General features: G+C 45.2%; 2 protein-coding genes across 2 annotated transcripts; one reads left to right on the top strand and one right to left on the bottom strand.

Moving 5' to 3' along the window:
• Position 1: 1 nt before the first annotated feature.
• LOC119339097 (brefeldin A-inhibited guanine nucleotide-exchange protein 1-like) lies at positions 2-8944 on the top strand (the record flags this gene model as incomplete). The annotated part of the gene is made up of 12 exons (XM_037611264.1): positions 2-798; positions 1839-2156; positions 2359-2692; positions 2789-3211; positions 3283-3575; positions 3655-3928; positions 4587-5089; positions 5198-5519; positions 5656-6001; positions 6150-6808; positions 7685-8379; positions 8471-8944. Coding segments are annotated over 11 exons (4878 nt in total), but the record flags the coding sequence as incomplete, so codon positions are not given.
• Positions 8945-9815: 871 nt separating this feature from the next.
• LOC119337965 (RNA-binding protein 24-A-like) lies at positions 9816-13692 on the bottom strand. Its single transcript, XM_037610251.1, has 8 exons — positions 13153-13692; positions 12521-12644; positions 11376-11502; positions 11114-11150; positions 10817-11033; positions 10607-10723; positions 10433-10529; positions 9816-10336 (listed from the first exon to the last, which is right to left on the bottom strand). The coding sequence occupies exons 1-6, from the start codon at positions 13414-13416 to the stop codon at positions 10635-10637; spliced, it is 858 nt and encodes a 285-aa protein (XP_037466148.1). The 5' UTR covers positions 13417-13692; the 3' UTR covers positions 9816-10336; positions 10433-10529; positions 10607-10634.
• Between the last annotated feature and the right edge of the window lie 9000 nt (positions 13693-22692).

Genomic DNA, 22692 nt, shown 5'->3' with positions numbered 1-22692 from the left:
GTCCGCCTCGCCCATCCCTGGTCTCCCCGCCCCCGTCGCCGAGGCCGCGCTCCAGGCGCTCCTCCTCGCCCTCGATCCCGGCTCCCCCAAGGTCGCCGAGCCCGCTCTCGAGTGCGTCGCCAGCCTCCTCTCCCTTCGCCTTCTCCTCGGCGACGTCGCCCCATCCGACCCCTCGCCGGTCTCCAGGCTCTTCGCCGCGGTCCTCTCGTGCGGCGGCCTCGGCGACGACGCCCTCGAGATCGCCGCGCTCCGCGTGCTCGTCGCCTTCGCGCGCTGCCCCTCGGTCTCCGTCCGCGGGGAGTGCCTTGGCCAGATGGTGAAGGCGTGCTATAACTTGTACCTGGGGAGCGCCAGCGGCGGGAACCAGCTCTGCGCCAAGCTGGCGCTCGCGCAGGTGCTGGTCGTCGTGTTCGCGCGCGTGGAGGCGGACGCCATAGACGTCCGCGTGCGCACCGTCTCAGCTGCCGACATGATGGACCTCTCCGACCGCAGCCTCAACGACTCCAGCGTCGTGCAGGCGGCGCAGACGTTCATAAATGAGGCGATGGAGGGGAGCGACGCGCCAGAGGATGCCGCGCATGTGCCGCCCGAGGGGGACAGAGGCGGGGAGGATGAGAGCATGAGCAGGATCAGGGAGGATGGACTGGCGTTGTTCAAAAACCTCTGCAAACTGTCCATGAAGTTCGCCACGCCGGATAACCCGGATGATCCAGTACTTCTCCGGGGGAAGGTGTTGTCACTTGAGCTACTTAGGATGGTCGTCGACAATGCCGGCCCGTTCTGGAAGACAAATGAGAAGTATGCACACATAGCTATGCTTCTTTTAATTATATACATCAGAATTTATTGCATTCCCTCTTTCCATAAATATTATTGTTCTACTGAATCTTAACATGCCAAAATGGTAGGGGTAGGGGAGAGAGGTTAAAATGGACGATGGAGTAAACTTTACTTGCCAACAGTGAGTGTTAAAAAAACCCAGGAGAGTAGCGTGTCATTTTTTCTATAGAGATGACATCTGCGCGTGTTGTTTCTGTGTAATCTGCTCGATCGACTGCTATCAGGGGTGTCAAAAACGGTTCTAATCCAACCCATGAAAACCACTTGTCATTTTTTACTGACTCTGCCATGCCGTATGAGGTTAATGAAGGGAAATGAACCGCAACACTGATCGGCAATTTTTTCACTGTTCGTGTTCAGATCATGGTTGAACACTCCTAACTGCCATATGGGTTGGTCACATGAGGATTTGTCTGATGGAGGAACCATTGGTACTTGTTTCGTGAATTTGGTTGTGTTTGGAACTTTGGATGATGTATGCTCTAGATCATCGAGGAATTCATGAACATACTAAATGTTAGAACTATTGATATTTGATTTATGTTCCTTTGTACTAGAGCCTGAACCTCATGTTAGTACTGATGAATAATGAACCAGATTATCCAGTGTCAGCCTGTATTGCAGTAACTTCTAATTCAATTCATTGTGGTTCTCCCAGCAAAGAATCATACAAAAAGGTCGTTAAGGACACCAAGCAGGTGGGTGAGAACTGAGAAGCGAATATCAGAGCTACATAGCCTATGCATTGATAACAGACAGTGATGGAGCGAGTTTGATGATGCCACTTGGCAGTTGGAACTAACACAATAATCAGTACTGCTGATTTATAATCTAAAATTTAGTATTTGTTCGTACTGAAATGTTTCATCTAATCACACACCAAAATTTCCATAATGGAAGCTGGTTAAGTCATTTGATCATTCCAAATTGAATTGAGCGCAGGGTTCACTAGAAAGGGCATCCTACTAATATCACTGTTTTTTCTTCTGCTTGTTCAGGTATCTTGAAGCAATCAAGCAGTACCTTTGTTTATCCTTGTTGAAGAACAGTGCCATGTCAGCAATGAGTGTTTTCCAGCTTCTGTGCTCCATTTTTATGGGTCTTCTGTTAAGGTTTAGATCTGGTTTGAAGGAGGAAATTGGAATATTTTTTCCTATGCTTGTCCTAAGGGTTCTTGAAAATGTTCTTCAGCCTAGCTTTTTGCAAAAAATGACAGTTCTAAACTTTCTGGAGAAGATTTGTAAAGAACCTCAGGTTATTATTGATATCTTTGTGAACTATGATTGTGACGTCGATGCACCGAACATTTTTGAAAGGTACGCTAGCTTTATTCTTGATGAAGGTTTGCGTTGGTTAATAAGATACATTTGTATTCTTACGTTCTTATCAAATATAGTGAACAGTCTATACAAAGGGTACAGTATACAGTTCTAGATGTGCAATTTCTACTGGAAAAAAAATATGGCGTTCTCTTTCTAATTTCACAGCAAAGCAATTTAATTCCATCGCTGTTTACAGGATTGTGAACGGACTACTTAAGACGGCTTTAGGTGTCCCTGATGGATCAACAACGACACTAACTGTTGCACAAGACCAAACATTTCGAATTGAATCTGTCAAGTGCCTTGCAACTGTTATCAAATCAATGGGTTCATGGATGGACCAGCAGCTGAGAATTGGTGAGGTTCTCCCTATAAATTCTGAAGTACTAAGTTCGGTGGACAATCATAATATGCATAATGGAGAAGAAGGGACAGGAATGGATTATGATCTGCAATCTGAGTCTAGTAGCTCTGACGTATCTGATTCTTCTTCAGTTGAGCAACGACGTGCTTACAAAATAGAACTTCAGGTGTAAATGATTGCCTACTTTTAACTGTTTCTATTTCTTGAGGTAGAAACTATTTCTTTTAAAGGATTACTGACAGACCTATGTTTCCTTCTGCAGAAAGGAATTGCCTTGTTTAACAGAAAACCTTCCAAAGGTATTGACTTTCTCATTCGAAGCAAGAAGTTAGGCCAGTCCCCGGAAGATGTGGCTTCTTTCTTGATAAACACTGCTGGCTTAAATGCAACAATGGTTGGAGACTATTTGGGTGAAAGAGACGAGTTTCCTCTCAAAGTCATGCATGCCTATGTGGATGCACTAAACTTTAAAGGGTTGGATTTCGGTGAGGCAATTAGATTCTTTCTGCGAGGTTTCAGGTTACCAGGGGAAGCACAGAAAATTGACAGGATCATGGAAAAATTTGCTGAACGCTTCTGTAAATGCAACCCAAATGTTTTTACCAGTGCAGATACCGCTTATATTCTTGCTTATTCTGTGATCTTGCTAAACACTGATGCTCACAGTGTCATGGTGAAGGATAAGGCAAGTCAAATCTGCCTATGTTATCATCCGGGAATGGCGCACATGTAATAATGGAGATTTTTTCTGTGCAGATGTCTAAGGCTGATTTTATGCGCAATAACAGGGGAATTGATGATGGGAAGGATTTACCTGAAGCTTACTTAAGTACATTGTACGACCAAATTGTTAGCAATGAGATCAAAATGAGTGCTGATTCTTCAGCTGCACAAACCAAGCAAACCAACAGCGTAAGTAAGCTTCTAGGCTTAGACAACATTATGAACCTTGTCAATTGGGGACTGACAGAAGACAAGGCACACGGTGCAAATGACTTGCTCATTAAGCACATACATGAGAAATTTAAAGCAAAGCATGGGAAATCAGAGTAAGATCAGCATATTTTATCTTTGTTAGGATACTTATATGTTGAATGATACTTTATGAACTTAAGCTTGTGCATGCAGGTCTGTGTTTTATATTGTTGCTGATGCAACCATTTTAAGGTTCATGATGGAGGCCTGTTGGGCTCCTATGATGGCTGCGTTCAGTGTGACACTAGACCAAAGTGATGACAAGGCTGCTACATCACAGTGTTTAATTGGATTAAGATCGGCAGTGCATGTCACCTCTGTTATGTGCCTGCAGACACAGAGAGATGCCTTTTTGACATCCATAGCCAAATTCACATCCCTCCATTCTGCTGCAGACATGAAACAGAAGAATGTCGACGCTGTTAAGGTAGGATGTCAATGAAAGCATATTGCTTTTGTGAAATTTATTAAATGTTTCTTTATCTAATCAGTTCTTCAAAACTAGGCATATTTGATGCTATGGATCTTTGGATCATATATATTCTAGCTTGTTACTTGCAAATTCTTACTTCTGCCACTCTCCTTGTGTGCAAATTGGTTGCACCAGCTTATACAAATTTCATATCTTGCATATGGTTTGGTGTTTAATGTAATCATATAATCTACTGTCCTTTTGCCCCTTTTGGTATTTCAGTGCTCTCCTTGAAAGCGAAAAGTACAAACTTAAAACACAGTGAGGGTCAGAATTGCAACCACCCACTGCTCACCTACAAATAGTGCTGCTGCAGGATTTTTGTGACTGATTTTTAGTGAGCATAATAAAACTTCTGACATTGAGCATATTGGAGTTTGAACCGTCTGAAAAGTGATTTTTATGGATTATGTTCTTGATGTTATTTTGAAAAAATGATTACCATTAAATATGCCAATTTTTGTTGAACAATCCTTATTTTGGGAGGGTATACTCAATGTTGGTGATAGAAGTCCATTTTTTGTTCTTGATATACTTCACCGGTAAGCAGCTAGACATATCTGACGTTTCAAAGTGGCTGAATGATGTATTTACTTGTTTTTTTTCTCAACAGGCTATAATTTCTATCGCAATCGAAGATGGAAATTACTTGCAGGAAGCTTGGGAGCACGTGCTAACATGTTTATCACGGTTTGAACATTTACATTTGCTTGGAGAAGGGGTACCTACTGATGCTTCATTTCTGACAGTGCCTATGGTTGAGTCAGAAGGAAAAAATCAGATGTCTACTTCTGTTCTACCTTCGAAGAGAGCCAATGCTCTTCAGAATCCTGCCGTGATGGCTGCTGTTAGAGGGGGTTCTTATGATAGCACTGTTGCAAAAACCAGTGCCTCAGCATTGGTTACTCCTGAACAGATCAATAATTTCATATCAAACATAAATTTGCTGGACCAGATAGGCATTGTTGAGTTGAATCATATATTTGCCCATAGTCAAAGGTTAAACAGTGATGCCATTGTTGCTTTTGTGAAAGCTCTTTGCAAGGTCTCAATGACTGAGTTACAGTCTCCGTCAGATCCTCGTATCTTCTGCCTTACAAAAATAGTAGAGATCGCGTAAGAAAATTCTTGAGATCCACACATAAAACTAACAGTTTTAAGTAGCATACAATAGCCATGACTCAGTAATCTTAGCTAGTCTAATTCTGGATTTTGTTTGTGCAGGCATTACAATATCAACCGCATACGTTTGGTGTGGTCTCGAATTTGGAAAGTTCTATCAGAATTTTTTGTGTCTGTCGGATTATTAGAAAATCTTTCTGTTGCAATGTTTGTAATGGACTCTCTAAGGCAGTTAGCAATGAAGTTTTTGGAAAGAGAGGAACTGGCAAACTATAACTTCCAAAATGAGTTCCTTCAACCCTTCGTGGTTGTTATGCAGAAGAGTAATGTTCCAGAAGTGCGTGAGCTAATTGTTCGATGTGTCTCACAGATGGTCCTAAGTCGAGTTAACAACATAAAATCTGGCTGGAAGGGTGTTTTTACGGTATGTATTGTTTCATTGGTTAATTTTAGTTTACTTAGAGTGCCTTGGATAAGTTCACATCTGGAGTTAATGTGGTTAGTCCATGAAAAATAAAGCTAGCAATGTTATTCATTGTTTTTTATTTGTCAATGTCCAGGTTTTTACTTCTGCTGCGGTTGATGATACGAAGAGTACTGTCCTAGTGGCATTTGGGACTATGGAAAGAATTGTCCGTGACTACTTTCGATACATAACCGAGACAGATGCCACAACATTTACAGATTGTGTCCAATGTCTTATTGCATTTACAAGTAGCCAATTTAATAGCGAGGCCAGTCTCAATGCTATTGCATTTCTCCGGTTCTGTGCTGTTAAACTTGCCGACGAAGGATTTGTCTGTCAAGATAAGGGTGCCGATGGACCCAGGAATTCAGACATGTCAGAAGGAAATGCCATTGTGAACAAGAATGATTATGTTTCCTTCTGGGTTCCTCTCCTTGAAGGTACAACACTACTTCTTCATTTGTGGAAGTGCTAGTTACTTATGTATGCAGTGTGAACCTTGTTAGATGAAAAATATGAAAACATAGAGAATTTTAAGATAAATTGATAAATATTTATTTTTTCCTTTTGGTTTTCTTGCCTTTTCAGGTTTAGCCAGATTGACAACTGATCCAAGGCTGACCATTGGGAAAAGTGCTGTAGGAGTGCTTTTTGATATTCTGAAGGATCATGGGCACCTCTTTTCTCAGTCCTTTTGGACCAGTATATTAGAGTCTGTTGTTTATCCTCTGTTTAGCAATCAAAGGTCTAGGGTCAATGATCAGACCTTAACATCAAACGGCACCGAGGGTGATTTTTCAACTCTTGAAACACAAACATTGGCAGTGAAATCTCTAGTGGGTTTATTTGTTGATTTCTTTGACGTGATGCGGCCAGAACTTGCAAGAGTTGCATCTATTGTTGCGTATTTCATCAGAAGTCCCTATAAACACTCTGCTACCATCGGTGTATCTGCTTTGTTACGGTTGGCGGAGGGAGTTGGCAGTAAACTTTCCAAGGAGGAATGGAAGGATGTTCTTCTCTGCTTCAAAGAATCATCAACACAAACCTTTATTGTGTTCTCTAAAATTGTAAGGATGATGCAAGACATCGACATTCCAGATAGAATGGAATCTTATTCGGAAGCTGATCACTATTCAGATCATGAAATTTATAGCAACGATGAAGACGAAGCTAATATGGAGACAACTTCTTACGCCATTGTCAAACTGAAAAATCATATGGCCCTAATACTCTTAATCGTTCAGGTACTTGCTTTTTGTTAATCAAATCGGACCAATTTACATTATCTTGCCTAGATCTACGGGGACTAGCGCCTATTCTTTTTTTATATAAACGAGACAACTGTGAGCCACCTATGGAGTCCTAGAACCAAATGCAGGCGGGCTTGTCTTTCACTCATGCACCTAGCCAACTGAGCAACACTCTGTTCTCATGTAATCTTGCTAAGACACTCATACTCGTGTATGCTTTAATTTTGATTTAGAGATCCTTTTTGGATGGTAAAATGCAAAAACATATAAGGACCTATTTGATCTTTTACACAGTTTGGCTTTGGGCATCTGGCTAGATGGACTGGAATAGGCTTGATTCATTTTCTACACAGGTGTCTTAGAATTCATTAGCCTTAATAGCTAGTGCCTAGTTGGTTTTCTCCTCAATTAGACACCGACTTCTGAAAGAGCAGAGTAGAATAATGAGTTGTTAGGACAAAGAGAGGAGATTGTTAGGATAATAGGGGGTTCTGAGGATCATTGAATAGAGTGCTTTCCCATTTCCCCCATGGCACCCTTTTAAATCAAATTAGGTCCAAGTGCCTCTATGGGACAGTTTGGTTCTACCATAAGGGAGTTTATTGATGTCAGTTGTGTTGAAGTAAACCTTGTGCACACACATAAAATGTCCGGATATACACGCGGGATTTTTGTTCCGAATTTTTCAACTTTTCGAAATGTGTATTTCGACAATGGGTGCATATGCACCTAGGAGCCAAAGGCAATTACCGCTAAATATCTTCCTTTACTGGGTAATACCTAAGGTCTTGTGCTGTAGTGATCCCGACAATCAAGTCTTTTTCTCTTCCATTCTTCCCACACCATACTCAGTTTTTTCCTTGTACACAGGGCATTATTAAATTGTACGAGGAGCAGGGAAAATATCTTCATGTTGAGCACATCAGCATTCTTTTGGAGATGATATCAAGTATTGCAACTCATGCAAGTGAAGTGAGCTCAGACTCTTCGTTACAGATGAAATTCCATAAAGCATGTTCCCTTCTGGAGGCATCTGAGCCAGCAGTTGTCCATTTCGAGAATGAGACATACCAAAGCTACCTCAAGCTTCTCCAAGCTGTGCTCCATGGGTATCCATTTTTATCGGAAGACATGGACATAGAAACACGACTACTTGATGCCTGTGAGAAAATACTGCGGACATATCTGAAGTGCGCCGGGAATGGACCATCTGATGAAGCTTCTCACGGCAATCAAACTTTACATTGCATAGTGCCACTGGGCGCTGCCAAGCAAGAGGAGCTGTCTGCTAGGACCCCGTTGGTTCTTCTAGCGATGCAGTTACTGCATAACCTAGAGAAGAATTCATTTAGGAGAGTACTGCCCCGCTTTTTCCCACTGTTGATTGATCTGATTCGCTGCGAGCATAGCTCTGGAGATGTTCAACACGCGCTGTATAAAATCTTCAAATCATCAATAGGCCCCATGATAGAAGTATAATGGCACATTCCTGTCCTGTTAGGCGCATGATTTTGTGTCAACATTCTGACATCCTGAATGAGCCCTTCAAGATCCTGGAGTTCAAGGTCAAGATTCTCCCTAGTTCTAACCACTTCCATATAGCGCTACACATATGTTATCAACAACTCTGATCTGCGTATGTCCTAACTTTTGCAGTGCATATTACTAGTCCAGATATCAGGCATAAAGAGGAAAATACATTTTTGCTTACATCCACTTCAGCTAATGAGCTCTATCATCTGAACATGTGGCCAGAGGATCATTCCTGATGACTTGGCACTCTTTTGAGCCTGGTATGCGCTAAGGTAATTTCTAATGACCCTGTAATGCAGAGGGTTTCGTGTGCGCCCATTCCATCGATAGCGTCACCTTGAACTGGGGGCAAACTGTATATAGTAACACGTGCCACGGCATCAGCCGTGTTACTAGAGAAAACCATTTGAAGTATGATTGCTTTTGTAATGTCCTGTTTTTCTTATGATTTGATCCACAGTAGGTTGTGTTTGTAATTCTTTTTGTCAATATATAAACATAGTGCAGTGTTCATGTAAACGGATGAAATGTTACAGTGGTTAGCTGTTGTTTAGCAGATGAGCTATGAGGACCTTGGCACATGGATGCCTTGGAGGACACACAAAAATATGTTGCGCACCTAAAAATTTCTCAACTCTGCCAAATCCTTTTACTCCCTCCCTTCACAAATGTAAGATGTTTTGGATATTTCAATATGGACTACATATGGACCGAAATGAGTGACACACTAAAACGTGTCTATATATATATATATATATATATATATATATATATATATATATATATATATATATATATATATATTAAAAAAAGTTAGAACATCTTATATTTGTTAACAGAGGGAGTATTATGTGAGCTATCAGAGTACTCCCTCCATTTTCATATACTCAACATATTAGCTTTGACGTAAGTCAAACTTTGTAAAGTTTGACCAAGTTTATAGAAAACAATCTAAATATCCACAATGACAAATATACATGATATGAAAATATATTCAATGATGATTCTAATGGTATTGATTTGGTATTGTTGATGTTAATAAATTTTTGTATAAACTTGGCCGAAGTTTACAAAGTATTTGACTTGAAACAAAGCTAATATGCGAAGTAAATAAAAATGGAGGGAGACAAATCAATCTTTGGATTTGAAATCACTGCTTCACCCTTGCGTCTGAAATTACCCCATGTACTTATTGTTGGCCATAGTTCTAAAAGGATATAAAAATCCCCATGCATATCCGTTGCTTTAACACTGCATATGGTAAATGTGCTTAATTAATGACATTGCAACACTATCTCTTTGATCATCCATTTGAGGATGCACGTAAAGCAGATAATTCAGCTGGATGCACTTTTGAGCCAAAACTGGGTAATATGAGGTGCAAGTAAACCATGGTGAAAATAAACATTTTTATTTCATTACTTTTTCAGGAGGTAAGCTGTTTGTTGAGAGCATTTGAATTTGAACATGTAGACAACTGCAATTCTTCCATGCGCTGCAACTTGCAACGAATCATATTATTTTTACAGGGTAGAATTGGCCTTATTTAATTACACGGTGATGTAACTGGTATGCAAGTTCAGTTTAGGGATAATAATTTACACAGCCAATAGAAAGACACTATGACACTGAAAGACCTATACAACCACATTCACACATGACACGAGAAGGACGAGAATGGATATACACAGCATGAACCAGATGCGACCGAAAGAATTGAACTGTTCTAAGATTTGAACCCTACATGAGCTACTACTACTATACACATGTTGGATGTCCGAACTCCTTTTCGGGCATCCAGTTTGGCCCCAGGCACAGACCACCAGCTATCAGAATTCCTGCAGGGGATGGAGAATGTACAAGACACTGACTGAACAGAGCAAGAGTGGTTTCATTCTCCAGCTCTTGCTCTGTGCTTCCCGCCCCATCCAACGGAGCGGCCTAACATTCACATTATAAGTGTTGCAAGTAACCATGGATAAGGACAACCTGAAATAGAGTGAGAAATAATATAATTCAGCCCAGGCAGCACTTCCAATAAAAGGGCTAACTAATGGCAATGTTAAGATCAATGTAGTGGCCAACCTTTAAGAATGCAAAAGAAGACAGTTTGCAAGAAAAGAAGCACGCCGCCCAATTAGCAGTACTGCTGTTCTTAGTCCTGCTGCAGACTAGAGGATACCTGCAAACAAGGAAGGCTGGATGTCACAACAGCCTGGCAGGCAGGAATTGTAGTTTGTTTGACCAAGGCTAACGCACCTCCAATTTGTCGCTGGCATCCCTTTTGTCATCCCGACATTTGTTCGGAGACGTTGTTTGGTGGGAACTGTTGCACACGAGCAGGGAGCAAGAGCTGTTGCTGAGGGTGTGGAGCTCCTGTTTCCACAAATGAGGCATGTGTTAGAACTTCGAGGAATACAACGTAGTTGTGTGCAAGACATTGTCAACTATCACCAACTGATTTCTTACCTGGAGGATATTGTTGCGGAACCGCTGATGCACGCGCATTTGCAGCATTTTGATTAGATAGTGGGAGAAGGTGACCTGGCACATAGCCAGGTGAATAAGAATGATCACTTGGTACAGGTTGGCCGAACTGCCCATACGGGTAAACCGCTGGCCCTACTGTTCTGGGACCACCATACACCGGGACATACTGTTGTCCAACATATGGACCATAGGCATTCTACAAAGCTAAAAATACAATAAATTAGCAAAAGCAAAAATAATAGAACCAATATATAAAGTTATGGACGAGTTCTCAACCTGTGGATACAAGTATTCGGGTCCATATGTTGATGGCCTGCAATGACAAAAACAATGGATTATTATTTGCAGTAGCCAGGCTGTTCAATTGGAAATAAGCAGATAGTCTAGCACGACAACATCATATAGACTGGCAATGCTGTAAAGCATAGAATTCCAGACTAGCTACAGCTTTAATCAGTGTGCCAGACAGCCTAACAGATCATATCGTCAGCTGTGCATGATATTTGCCAACGATGCATCGAATGAACAGCTAACCTACCCATAAGGGGGGTACACAAGAGCCTGCGAGTAGTTGTAGGGGGATTGCTGATATGTTGGGCTTGGTACATACATGCCTCCTGGAACCGCCGCACCTCCATTGTATGGCATGACCGGCCTTATAGGTCCTATAATAACCACATTAAAAAGGAGGAAAACTATTACAATAATTGAATATACACACAAGAGCCTAAAAAAGTAAAAGCATAAACCAGTAAGATAACTTAATAACTATATTTCTTTTACTCGGTCCTGCCAAAGATAAATGTAGAACAAACTCATAAAATTTTAAATTTATAAGCACAAACATTTTATGAGTGTCCATCGACCAGGAGTCCAGGAGCAATATCTCAACATAAAATTTGGCCATTCTATTGGATGCGTACTAGTCTGCCTATTTTGATCTTCCAAGAAAACTAATAGTGGTACAGTACAATAATTATTTTTCAAGCTAATTTAGCAAATGTTACAACCTCCTATTGTAAAAGTGCATTCCATCAGAAGCAAAGATCTTGCGTTTGGGTAAACTGTTTGTGTTTGTGTTTGTGATTATGAACATCTTTCATCGCAAGTTGCAAACTATGCAAAAGATGTCTGACTTGTAATCAAAGATTTCCTTATCCAAAAACCAATATGATTGTCCTACACTTTCTACTAGCCACCAACTCATGAGCAGTCCACTGTCTGTTACCTAATCTTCCCTTCATTCAAGTAATGCACTAAAGCTTCACAAACATCTAGCATATGACTAGTAGCTCTCAAGCTTCTTTCTTTTATTTGTTTTAAATAACTCACATTTCTTTTCATTGTTGAGCCCATAACCATTTTTGCAGTTTAGCCTTCTGACACTGAAGAATTGGGCATGGGACTACACATTAACTTCATGAGTAGTGACAAAAATCCTTTTATTCTCTTCTATCGTGAGTTACAAGGCAGCAGTTGAAACAAACAGGCATGCCCAAAAGTAAGACTCTGAAATGATAGAAAATGGGATGATTATGACAACTCTAATACACTGGAAACAGACATTGACTTTTAAATTAAACCAGCTGGCCAAAAAATTAAGCTGCAGGAAAGAACTCAACAGACATTTGGCAGTTCAAAAAATTGTAACTGGGACAACAGAAAACCAGGTCAGAGACTGACCAAAAGGCACAGCTGGTCCAGGTCGCCCCAGGATGGCAAGATTACAGTTGGCACGCCGCCCGTCAATTACTGGATAGGGATCCATGCAGGCCATCCTCGCCGAATCTGGATCCCGGAAGGTCACCTGTACACATGTCCACACAAAATCAAGAGAAAATTAACATCATGAAACACAATTCCCCAAATTTCCCTCCACAAAACGAAATTGCTTCCACATTCACTTCAAATAGTTCCGCAATTCATGATGGAACACCTAAATTCTAGTCCAATTTAGAGGCCTAAAAACTTCCCAAGCAGCTAAAAATGTTTCAACATGGACACCCCAGGTCTCACGAAAAACGAAGCTTGGCAATCAATCCCCGCGCCAGAGTCAAATTATTTCCCTATTACCGCCCCAAAGCAACCAGCTCCCCGAGCTTGCTCTATTATTAGTACCGCAAAACTCCCAAATTCACAAGCCTTGCAAGCCGATCACCACCGTCGGAGGCCACAAACCTCCCCAATTGAACCCCAAACCCTGATCCCCACAAATCTCTGGCCAAAAGATCACAAAACTCCAGCTCGAGAATCAAACCCTCCCCATGAACACACAGCAGGAAAGAAGAAACAGAGGAGAAAGAGAGCGTGCTCACGAATCCGTATCCCTTGGACCTCCCGGTGGCGCGGTCGGTGATGACGACGGCCTCGAGGATGTCCCCGTAGGCTTCGAAGTGCGCGCGCAGGCCCTCGCTCCGCGTCTCCCACGCCAGCCCCCCCACGAACACCTTGGTGTACGTGGTGTCCCCGTAGGGCCCGCTCAGGTAGTGCAGCGCCGGCGTCCCGCCACCCCCGCCTCCACCTCCCCCTCCGCCTCCTCCCCCCGCCATCACCGCCGGCGACCGCTGCGGCGTCATCATCCCAGGCGCATGCGCTCCCCGCAAACCCTAACCCTAGCTGAGCTGAGCTAGTAGCCGGCCGCGCTAACAGCCAGGCAGAAACACGATGCGTGTCGTATTAAGCAGCCACTGGGTAGTCGCTAGCGGCGTTATTATAGCGGTGGGTCTCGCGCGCTAATAATCCCAGAAGCGGTTAGTAAAATCAGGCGGGAGAGGGGAAGGGAGAAGCCAGCCAGCCGAAGCCAGTGGGGAAGTTGGTGCGAGACGAAGCAGGAAGGGATCACGCGCCGAGAGCAAGCGGACAAGGCCAACTGGGGGGCGGCCGGTTTGGGCTTTTTGTGGATGGGACTCCCGGCGAAATGGCTCTTCACCCGCAATACGTTTGCCTACTATACGAAAAAAAAAACCCTCAGGGAGGACAAGGCCAATGCTATAATTCAAATGTCAAACCCCTGCAACACCATCCTTATAAAAACGGTAAATGACACAAGTCCTTGGGTGTATCGACGTCGTCTTTCTCCTGCACTTGCCGGGTCATGGCGTGAGCAAAACTCGATGCTACCTCTTGGCCTATGAATCACTCTCTAAGCCAGCGGCCAAGAAGCCGCCGGTCATAGCTGGCAACAACGAATTGTGAATCAGATCACCATCGTTTATCCACGAGAAGAAAGTAGTGAGGAGTGCTGGACAACCATCCCAGATCCGTTCAAATAGAACGGAGAGGCCTAATCTCACTAGCTTCTCGTCGAAATCGGAATTGATGGTGCTTCGTTGAGCAAAACACGAAAGGATGATGTCGAAGACCACCTAGACTAAACGTAAACAAAGACGGGACCATTTAGCCCTGACCAAAGCTCCACACGCACCAACACCAATCACGCCTTTGGCACCTCACCAGCACCAATGAGACACCTAGACTGAACCCTACTATCCTAGCCATTGGTAGAGCAACCCAAACTCCACGGCCAATCCACAAATTAAACCATGGTTTCTCCACCTCGCCGCCAACGGCGGCTGCATGAGCATCAAAATGGCAAGCCATGCTTAAGCTTAGTCAAAATGGATCTAATCGATTACTAACCTGAAGGAACGATCTCTGTCGAAAATTCTCATTTCAAAGCAGTTGCCTAGCTCGGGAAACCCTAGTCGTCTGTCTTTCCCCCTCATGCGTGGTTATGGCGGTGTGCCTCCTGTACTATGTTTCTAAAGACCATGTTGTTATTTTAATAAGAAATAATATCGTTGTACAAGTATCAATCACACTAAGCATATGTACTTTCCCTTTTAAAAACTGAAATAGTAGTCTTACAATCGTTCGTCGGAAAATGAACCACGCAGGGCGGAATACTACTCAGTATCTGATCCTGATACAAAACTAAACCTTATAATCTCGTGAGCAACGCCATTAGCCTTCCTTTTGATCTTCACAAAATTGAAATCATATGTAGCAGAAGGATGGTACCCAGCTTGAAGGACAAAACAGAAAACAGAAGGTGACGATCATGGAGAGGTTTTGCGCTTGCAGCTCTCCCTCCCCAGCAGTCCCTACTCTACTCGCGATAAAGAGAGAGACGGCGGGGGGTTGCGTTGAATTCCGAGGAGAGACGGGGGGGCTGGAGAGCAAGGGACATCACCGATGATGCATGCACCGGCGCCGTTCATGCTTATCCACAAGGACCACAACAACCGAACTGTACACGGACGCCTTGACCCAGACTCTTCGTCCCGCCAATTATTCTATTTGTATGTCCTGGCAAGTGCCATGTAGCATGAACACGATGCGTGACGCCCCCAAGGAACGCTTTGTTCCCATCTGGGACGTTTATTCTCGGAGCTGAGAGTGAAAATTCGTGTGTGTTCGATGCATGTCAACTCTCCCGCGCAGGGCAGGTCGGGGAAAAGTGGGGGGAGAGAGGCTCTGTTGCTGTCACACCACGGTCCGGGATCTGCCTTTGCTTTCTCTTTTCATCCGGACAGTTTTGGCCGCAATAATTTGGACTGCGGGGAAGCGACATGCGGTCACGTCTGACGCTGGCTGCCTTCAGTTCAGTTGCCGCTTCGGACCGGATCTTCTTCAGGGTGGGTGCGCGCGGGGACGGACGAAGGGAAGCAAACGCGCGCGTAGTCGCTTCCCACTTCTACTACTACGGCGCGCGAGGAGGGGTTTTGCCGGATCAAAGCTGAATATGGTTGTGTCTTTCAAAAGTAGGAGCATCTACAACCGGCATCTTTAAATCTCCTCAAACGTCCGCGTACGTGTCTGATTAGTGACCGGATAGAAGAGAGAATACAAAAATATGACTCAATCAGACCCCTCATATCATCACTACTGTCTGTGAACTCTCATATTGAGGACAAATATAGGGAGGATATAAGGCCATCTCCACTGCACGACCCCATCTTGTTCGGGTGCGTCCGTTTGGAGTAGAACGGACGAATAGCGCGGCCCACCGCGCGGCCCCAAACGGACAAATGTCCGGATTCCGTCCGTTTTCGACCCATCCCGGGCCCAAACTTGCGCCGAGTTTGGGGTGAAACGGACATCGCGCGGACGGGCTCGCCACACGCCCTTGTCCCCCCGTGGCCCGCCTGTCGGGGACACAAGTAGTCCCATTCGATTCCAACGCCTTCACCCCCTCTACCGCCCCGCCCCGCCGACGGCGCCGCCGCTATTCTTCGGCTGCCTCCTCCACTCAGCCACCGGCCGTCCATACCAGACCACGTCAAGACATGGCTGCCACCACGCCCGCGCTTTCGCCGTAGTTTAGGCCATCAATCGGAGGAGGTTTGGCCTTCGCCGTCGTAGCCGGCGGCAGAGGGGATACGACCGCATGCGACATACCACGGCGGCCACGACAGCTTCCGACGAGTGCTCCAGAGCGGCCAGTAGCCGATCACCAACCACCCCTGCATTGAGGGGATCATCGCGGCCTCTTTGCCACCACGACCGCAAGGTGTTCGACACTTTGCCCACAAAGGTATGGACAGTGGTGATGAGTTTTTCTTCCACCACTTCATTTGTTCATCGGACGATTCGTCATCGGATGATGAAGATCTTGTGGTGGCTGCACTGGTGGTTCACGACCACATTCAACCGCAGCTTCCTCGATATAGGGGGCCAGTCATTGGCCGTGCTCCCAACCTGAAACACAACAGGGAGAGAGGCCACACCCTACTCTATGCTGATTACTTTGCGAACACCCTGTTGTTCAAGCCGGATAAATTTCATCGCCGTTTTCGTATGGAAAGGCATGTGTACAATCGTATCCGAGAGGGAGTGGTTGCTCATGACCCATACTTCGAGTGCAAGACGGATGCCCTTGGCAAGCTTGGATTCTCCTCTTACCAGAAATGCACCGCGGCCATCTGCTTGCTTGCATATGGAATTCCAGGTGATCTGGTGGATGAGTATGTGCGTATGAGTGAGACAACATGTTTGATGTCAATGTACAAATTCTGCCAGTCTATGATCGAGGTGTTTAGCCCTGAGTACTTGAGGCAGCCAACTGTCGCTGATACAGAGAGATTGTTGGCGACCAACACAGCTAGAGGCTTTCCAGGCATGCTTGGCAGCATAGATTGTATGCACTGGGAGTGGAAGAACTGTCCATTTACTTGGCAGGGCCAGTACGAGGGGCATGTCAAAGCTTGCACTGTCATATTAGAAGCGGTGGCTTTGCAGGATCTTTGGATATGACATTCTTTCTTTGGCATGACAAGTTCTCACAACGATATCAATGTGCTGCAGCGTTCTCCAGTCTTCGCAAGGCTTGCAGAAGGCCACTCCCCACATGTCAACTTTGAGATCAACGACCACCAGTACAACAAGAGATACTATCTAGCTGATGGTATATATCCTCAGTGGTCAACTTTTGTGAAGACAATCTCGAAGCCCCAAGGTGAGAAGAGAAAGAGATTTGCCCAAATGCAAGAGAGTGCTAGAAAGGATGTGGAACGTGTTTTTGGTGTGCTTCAATCCCGATAGGGTATCATTCGATACCCTGCACTGTCATGGGATGAAAGAAAGCTTTGGGAGGTGATGACTGCTTGTGTGATCATGCACAACATGATCGTCGAGGACGAGCGTGATGACAGTATCTTCGACCAAGGATTTGATTATCAAGGTGACAATGTTGAGCCCCTGCACCAAGAACTGACCACGTTTGAACAGTTTGTCCAGTTCCATCATGAGCTGCGTGATTGGCACACTCATTTGGATCTTCAAAATTACTTGGTTGAGCACGTGTGGGATCACATTGGCAACCAATAGATGTATTGGTTCATTTTATGTTCATTCAAGACAATTTGATTTGGTTGTAAAACTATTTTTATTGGAGACAACTTTGATTGGGTTGTAAAACTATTTTAATTTTCAAACAATTCATATTTGGACGTGCAAACTAGTTTTTATGTGAAAATATGGGCATTTAGGCCCTGGCGGACGGGATGGGGCAAACGGATGCGGCCGCGCGCTGGGCGCACGGCCACCGCATCCCAGGACAGGCCCGAACACGACCCCATCGCCCTACCCAAATAGACAAAATCCGGGCAAAATGGACGTCCGTTTGGGGCCGCGCGATGGAGTTGGCCTGAGGGCTCGCGAACACGCCCAGTCAGTCTGCCATGTAGGACGCGACCTCACCCGGACCACCTTTTTTGTTTATTTATTCATTCTTTTCTTTCTATCTCTTCATCTCCACCAATCACTAGCAAGTGATTAGGCATATGAGGGAGAAAACGAGAGGGTTGGCTGCATGCTTGCATGAACAGACAAAAAGGAACATAAAACTAACACGTTCTGTCACCGAACAGGCACGCCCACAGCGTTTAGAGGGCTGGATTTGCTAAGTTCGACGGTAGATGCTCTAAAGAAAAGAAAAGAAAAAACAGGTGGTTGTGAACTGGTGGGGGATTTGGGCCCCGTTGGTCGAAATGAAGCAGGGTGAAATGGACGTCCACCCTGCTCTTTGAAGGGCAGGAGCGATGGATTTTAAATTCCCACGATGATCACGTACGGTTTCAGTACTTGCAATTTTCCCCGGGAGTGTAGAATCCCACCGCGTATTGCACATTTTCGGCACTCAAGATGACAACCGGGACCAAACCCATCGGGTTTTGCCTGGCCAAATCCATCCCCACAAGAAAATCGTAAACCCATCCCCGTCACCATGCACGGGGCTAGTTTTTTGCCCGTCCCTAAACCTGCCGGGTGTTCTAGATGTTGGATAATGAGCAACTAGTATTCACTGAGGGCCAAAGGACAATACATATACATGTGTGGTAAAGTGCAGGAAACCCCTTATACAATGGGTGTCGTGGATTTAACACGGCAGATGCCCTAGCAAAAAGACTTAGGTGTGGAGCCATCACAGCTAGGTTAGCTTAAAGGGGTTAAGTGGGGCAAAGGACATAGAGAGTTTTTACCCAGGTTCGGCCCCTCTCAATGAGGTAAAAACCTACTCCTTCTTTCGATTGTATTGCTTGTGTTTCGATCACCAGGGAGCGAATACACTAGACCTAGTGCCCGATCAATTGTTTCTTGAGTTAACCCTCCGCCGGGTGTCACCTTTATATACATAGGTTGAGGCCTGGCGGCTTACAGAGTCCCGGCCGACTCACACAACGTGACCGGCTTGGTTTCTAACAACACTTGCCTTACAGAACAAGTTAAACATATGGCGGCTCACCCCTTTGGGACTCAAGTCACCCCCGCGTCTTGGGCCTTCAATAAGCTTGCTTTATGAACCGCCATCTTCATATCTTCTTAGGCTTCTTCATCTTAAGTCGCCCGTAGCATGACCCGACCCCTCCTAGGCGGGTCATACCCAGTAGTTATATCCCCAACAATGGGGATATACATAAAGGGGACTATACACATCTAACACCCCCCCCGCAAACTCATGGTGGGTCAGCAACACTGAGTTTGGAGAAAAAAGCCATGTTGCGCTCGAGTTTGTGCCTTCGTGAAGAAGTCCGACAACTATAACTTAGAGGGCACATAGTGAAGAGCGAGAGTCTGATCCTACACAGCAGCACACACAAAGTGGGAATCCACACCTATGTGCTTGGTGAGCTCATGCTTCATCGGGTCACGCGCAATACTAATAGCACTAGTACTGTCTGACAACAAGGGAGTCGAGGTAGTAGCAGACACACCAAAATCCTCAAGTAACCACTGTAACCAGATCACATCAGCTGTCAACATGGCCATTGCTTGCAACCTAGCCTATGTACTGGAGCAAGAAACTGCAGTCTGTTTCTTTATCTTCCAGGCAATAAGAGAGCCACCAAGAAAGACACAGTAAGCAGACAACAAGCATCGATCAGAGGGATCACTAGCCCAGGTAGCATCAGAGTAAGCCTGGAGCTCGAGAGAGCTGGAGCGGGGAAAGAAAAGGCAATGAGAGATTGTGCCACGAAGATATCGTAGAACACGGAGGAGATCACTTTAGTGGACAGAGGTGGGTGCTAAAACAAACTGACTCTGGATGTGGACAAGATAGGAGATGTCGGGACGCATAACAATAAGGTAGACAAGGCTGCCAACAAGGTGACGATAGCGAGTGGGATCAGGAAGAGGGTCACCGTCAGAGGCACACAGCTAAACGTTGAGCTCCATAGGAGTCACAATAGTGCGCTCATCACCAAGAGCAGTGCGAGCAAGAAGATCCTGAATATATTTTTCCTGGGATAAGTAGAAGCCATCAGAGGTCGAGGAGATCTCAGTACCAAGAAAATATTGAAGTGGACCAAGATCAGTCACGAGGAACTGGTAGACAAGGCATTCCTTAACAAAGGCAATGTAGTCAGAGTCATCACCAGTGATGATCATGTCATCAACATAGAGAAGGAGAAGAGTCCGACCATGAGGAGACCTTTGAACAAACAACGCGGATCATGATCACTGCGCAAGAAACCAGCGGCAATCACCACAGAGGCGGAACGCTCGAACCAGGCGGGAGGGGCCTGTTTAAGACCATAGAGGGAGCGACGAAGTCAACAGACCATACCATCGGGAGCATAGTATCCTGATGGTGGCTGCATATAAACCTCCTCATGCAACTCTCCATTGAGAAAGGCGTTCTGGACATCAAGTTGAGAAATAGACCAATGATGGACAGAAGCCACATCAAGGAGAGTGCGAACAATGGTCATGTGGACCACAAGAGCAAATGTGTTAGAACATTTCCCCTATTTTGGGTGATGATGATGACCCTCCTTGTTTTCCAATCTTGTGGTTAGTTCTTCAGGTTTTCTATGTTCAGGTTCGCATCGATTATGTATTCCCTCTGGAAGGAAAAGTTCGAAGACGGAGTTGTCTGCGTGTTTGTTTCTTTGGTCATAGGAAACCTGTACTATCAAGAGGGAATCCTCATCGGAAGGCATTGGGTGAATCATTGCATGTACACTCCTTTTGTCACCCACCATTTCATTCTGTTCCGTGTAGAGAGAGGTCCCCCATGTTTCTTGCTGGTGTAGTGGTTTCTCCTCAGCGGTTGTACCACCCACTCGGGCGGTTGTACCGCTGGCCTGTTGTACCAGTGCAACCACTGCCCCAGGGGTGATACCCTGGGGTTGCACATCCCAAGTTCTCACCAAGCGGTTGTACCGCTCCCCAAGGGCAGTAGTACCGCCACCCAATGGAAGAACTCTGGGGGTGCACCTTGGGCGATTGTACCGGCCGGGTACCGCCCGACCACCGGACTAGTTTCTATGATGGGGCGATACTTGGGCGGTGGTGGCCCGGTTGTTCTGGTTATGCTCCGCATACCAGTACTATCGGGTGTCCTGAGCGGTTCTACCGCTTGGGACTTAGCCACCCCGTGCATCAGGAGCAAGCGGTTGTTCCAGACGCACTACCGCTTGACCACCGCCCATAGGGTGACCCCCTTCTATTTCAAGGAGGTTGTTGAGTGGTAGTGAAGCGGTTGGTCCGGTTATTCCTAATAACTGGTACTACCGCTCTAGCGACCAGTTGTACCGCTTGTTAGGGTTTCAATAGCTTTCCCATGATTCCCGGTTGTACTGGGGAGAGGAGCGGTTGTACCGTTGTAGTGTAAAAACTGCTATAACGGTTGGATCTTAGGGTTTCCTATATAAAGGGGGTTCTTCCACCTACCCCCTCACCTCTTGCGTCTCTCTCTCTCCACCATTGACGCCCTTCAAGCTTTCTTGCCCGATCTCTCTCTCTAGCCACTCAAACTTTTTGATTTGCTAGGGATTGAAGGAGGAGACCTAGATCTACACTTCCACCAAAGGATATTTGCTTCCCCCATAATTTCTTGTGTGGATTTTGTTACTCTTGGGTGTTTGAGCACCCTAGACGGTTGAGGTCACCTCGGAGCCATATTCCATTGTGGTGAAGCTCCGTGGTTTCGGGGAGCCTCCAATTTGGTTGTGGAGAGAGCCCCAACCTTGTTTATAAAGGTTTGGTTGTCGCCTTCAAGGGCACCACTAGTGGAATCACGACATCTCGCATTGTGTGAGGGCGTGAGGAGAATACGGTGGCCCTAGTGGCTTCTTGGGGAGCATTGTGCCTCCACACTGCTCCAACAGAGACGTACTTCCCCCAAAGGGAAGGAACTTCGGTAACACATCCTCGTCTCCATCGGTTCCACTTGTGGTTATCTCTTTCCTTTACTTTGTGCAAGTTATTATTGCATTGTACCTTTTGCTTGCACTTGTTGTTATTGTTGTTAGCATCATATAGGTTGCTCAACTAGTTGCACATCTATACAACCTATTTGTTGCTAAACCTATTTTGTTAAGAAAAGCTAAAAATTGGTAGTTGCCTATTCACCCCCCTCTAGTCAACCATATCGATCCTTTCAATTGGTATCATAGCCTTGTCTCTTTATTAAGGGTTTCACCACCTGAAGAGTATAGTTGACATCGAGGAGGAAGTGCCCGAGGCCGTGGAGTTGGCTTCGATCACTCGAGACGACCTAAATGAAGCTATGGCTTCACTTAAGACGTCTATGATAGCCGAAGCAAGTCCATGCTTAAAGAATTACTTGAGGGGATGAAATCCACTCCTGATCCCGTGCTTGTGGTTAATCCCAAGGCATCGGAGTCGGAGGCCAATTCCGCCAAGGAAGGGGCTAAAGGTACTCCTGTTTCTTCCCCTGATGACAAGGATGGGATGGGAACCTTTGCCTCGGTTCCCCCTGTTAGGGAACGCGGTAATTTCAAAAATATTCCTATGATCACGCAAGATCTATCTATGTGATGCATAGCAACAATAAGGGAGAGTGTGTCCACGTACCCTCGTAGACCGAAAGCGGAAGCATTAGTTAA

Source organism: Triticum dicoccoides, chromosome 7B (assembly GCF_002162155.2).
Source record: "Triticum dicoccoides isolate Atlit2015 ecotype Zavitan chromosome 7B, WEW_v2.0, whole genome shotgun sequence".
NCBI lineage: Eukaryota > Viridiplantae > Streptophyta > Magnoliopsida > Poales > Poaceae > Triticum > Triticum dicoccoides.
The sequence above is the reverse complement of the archived record's forward strand: the minus strand, read 5'-3'. Positions and strand labels throughout refer to the sequence as shown.

Excerpts from the sequence above, each read along its gene's own strand:
- LOC119337965 (XM_037610251.1), bottom strand. The coding sequence starts at position 13,416 with ATGATGACGCCGCAGCGGTCGCCGGCGGTGATGGCGGGGGGAGGAGGC. Across the intron at positions 11,503-12,520 it reads TGGACCAGCTGTGCCTTTTG|GACCTATAAGGCCGGTCATG; the intron begins GTCAGTCTCTGA and ends TGGTTATTATAG. Across the intron at positions 10,724-10,816 it reads TCCGCAACAATATCCTCCAG|GAGCTCCACACCCTCAGCAA; the intron begins GTAAGAAATCAG and ends TTGTGGAAACAG.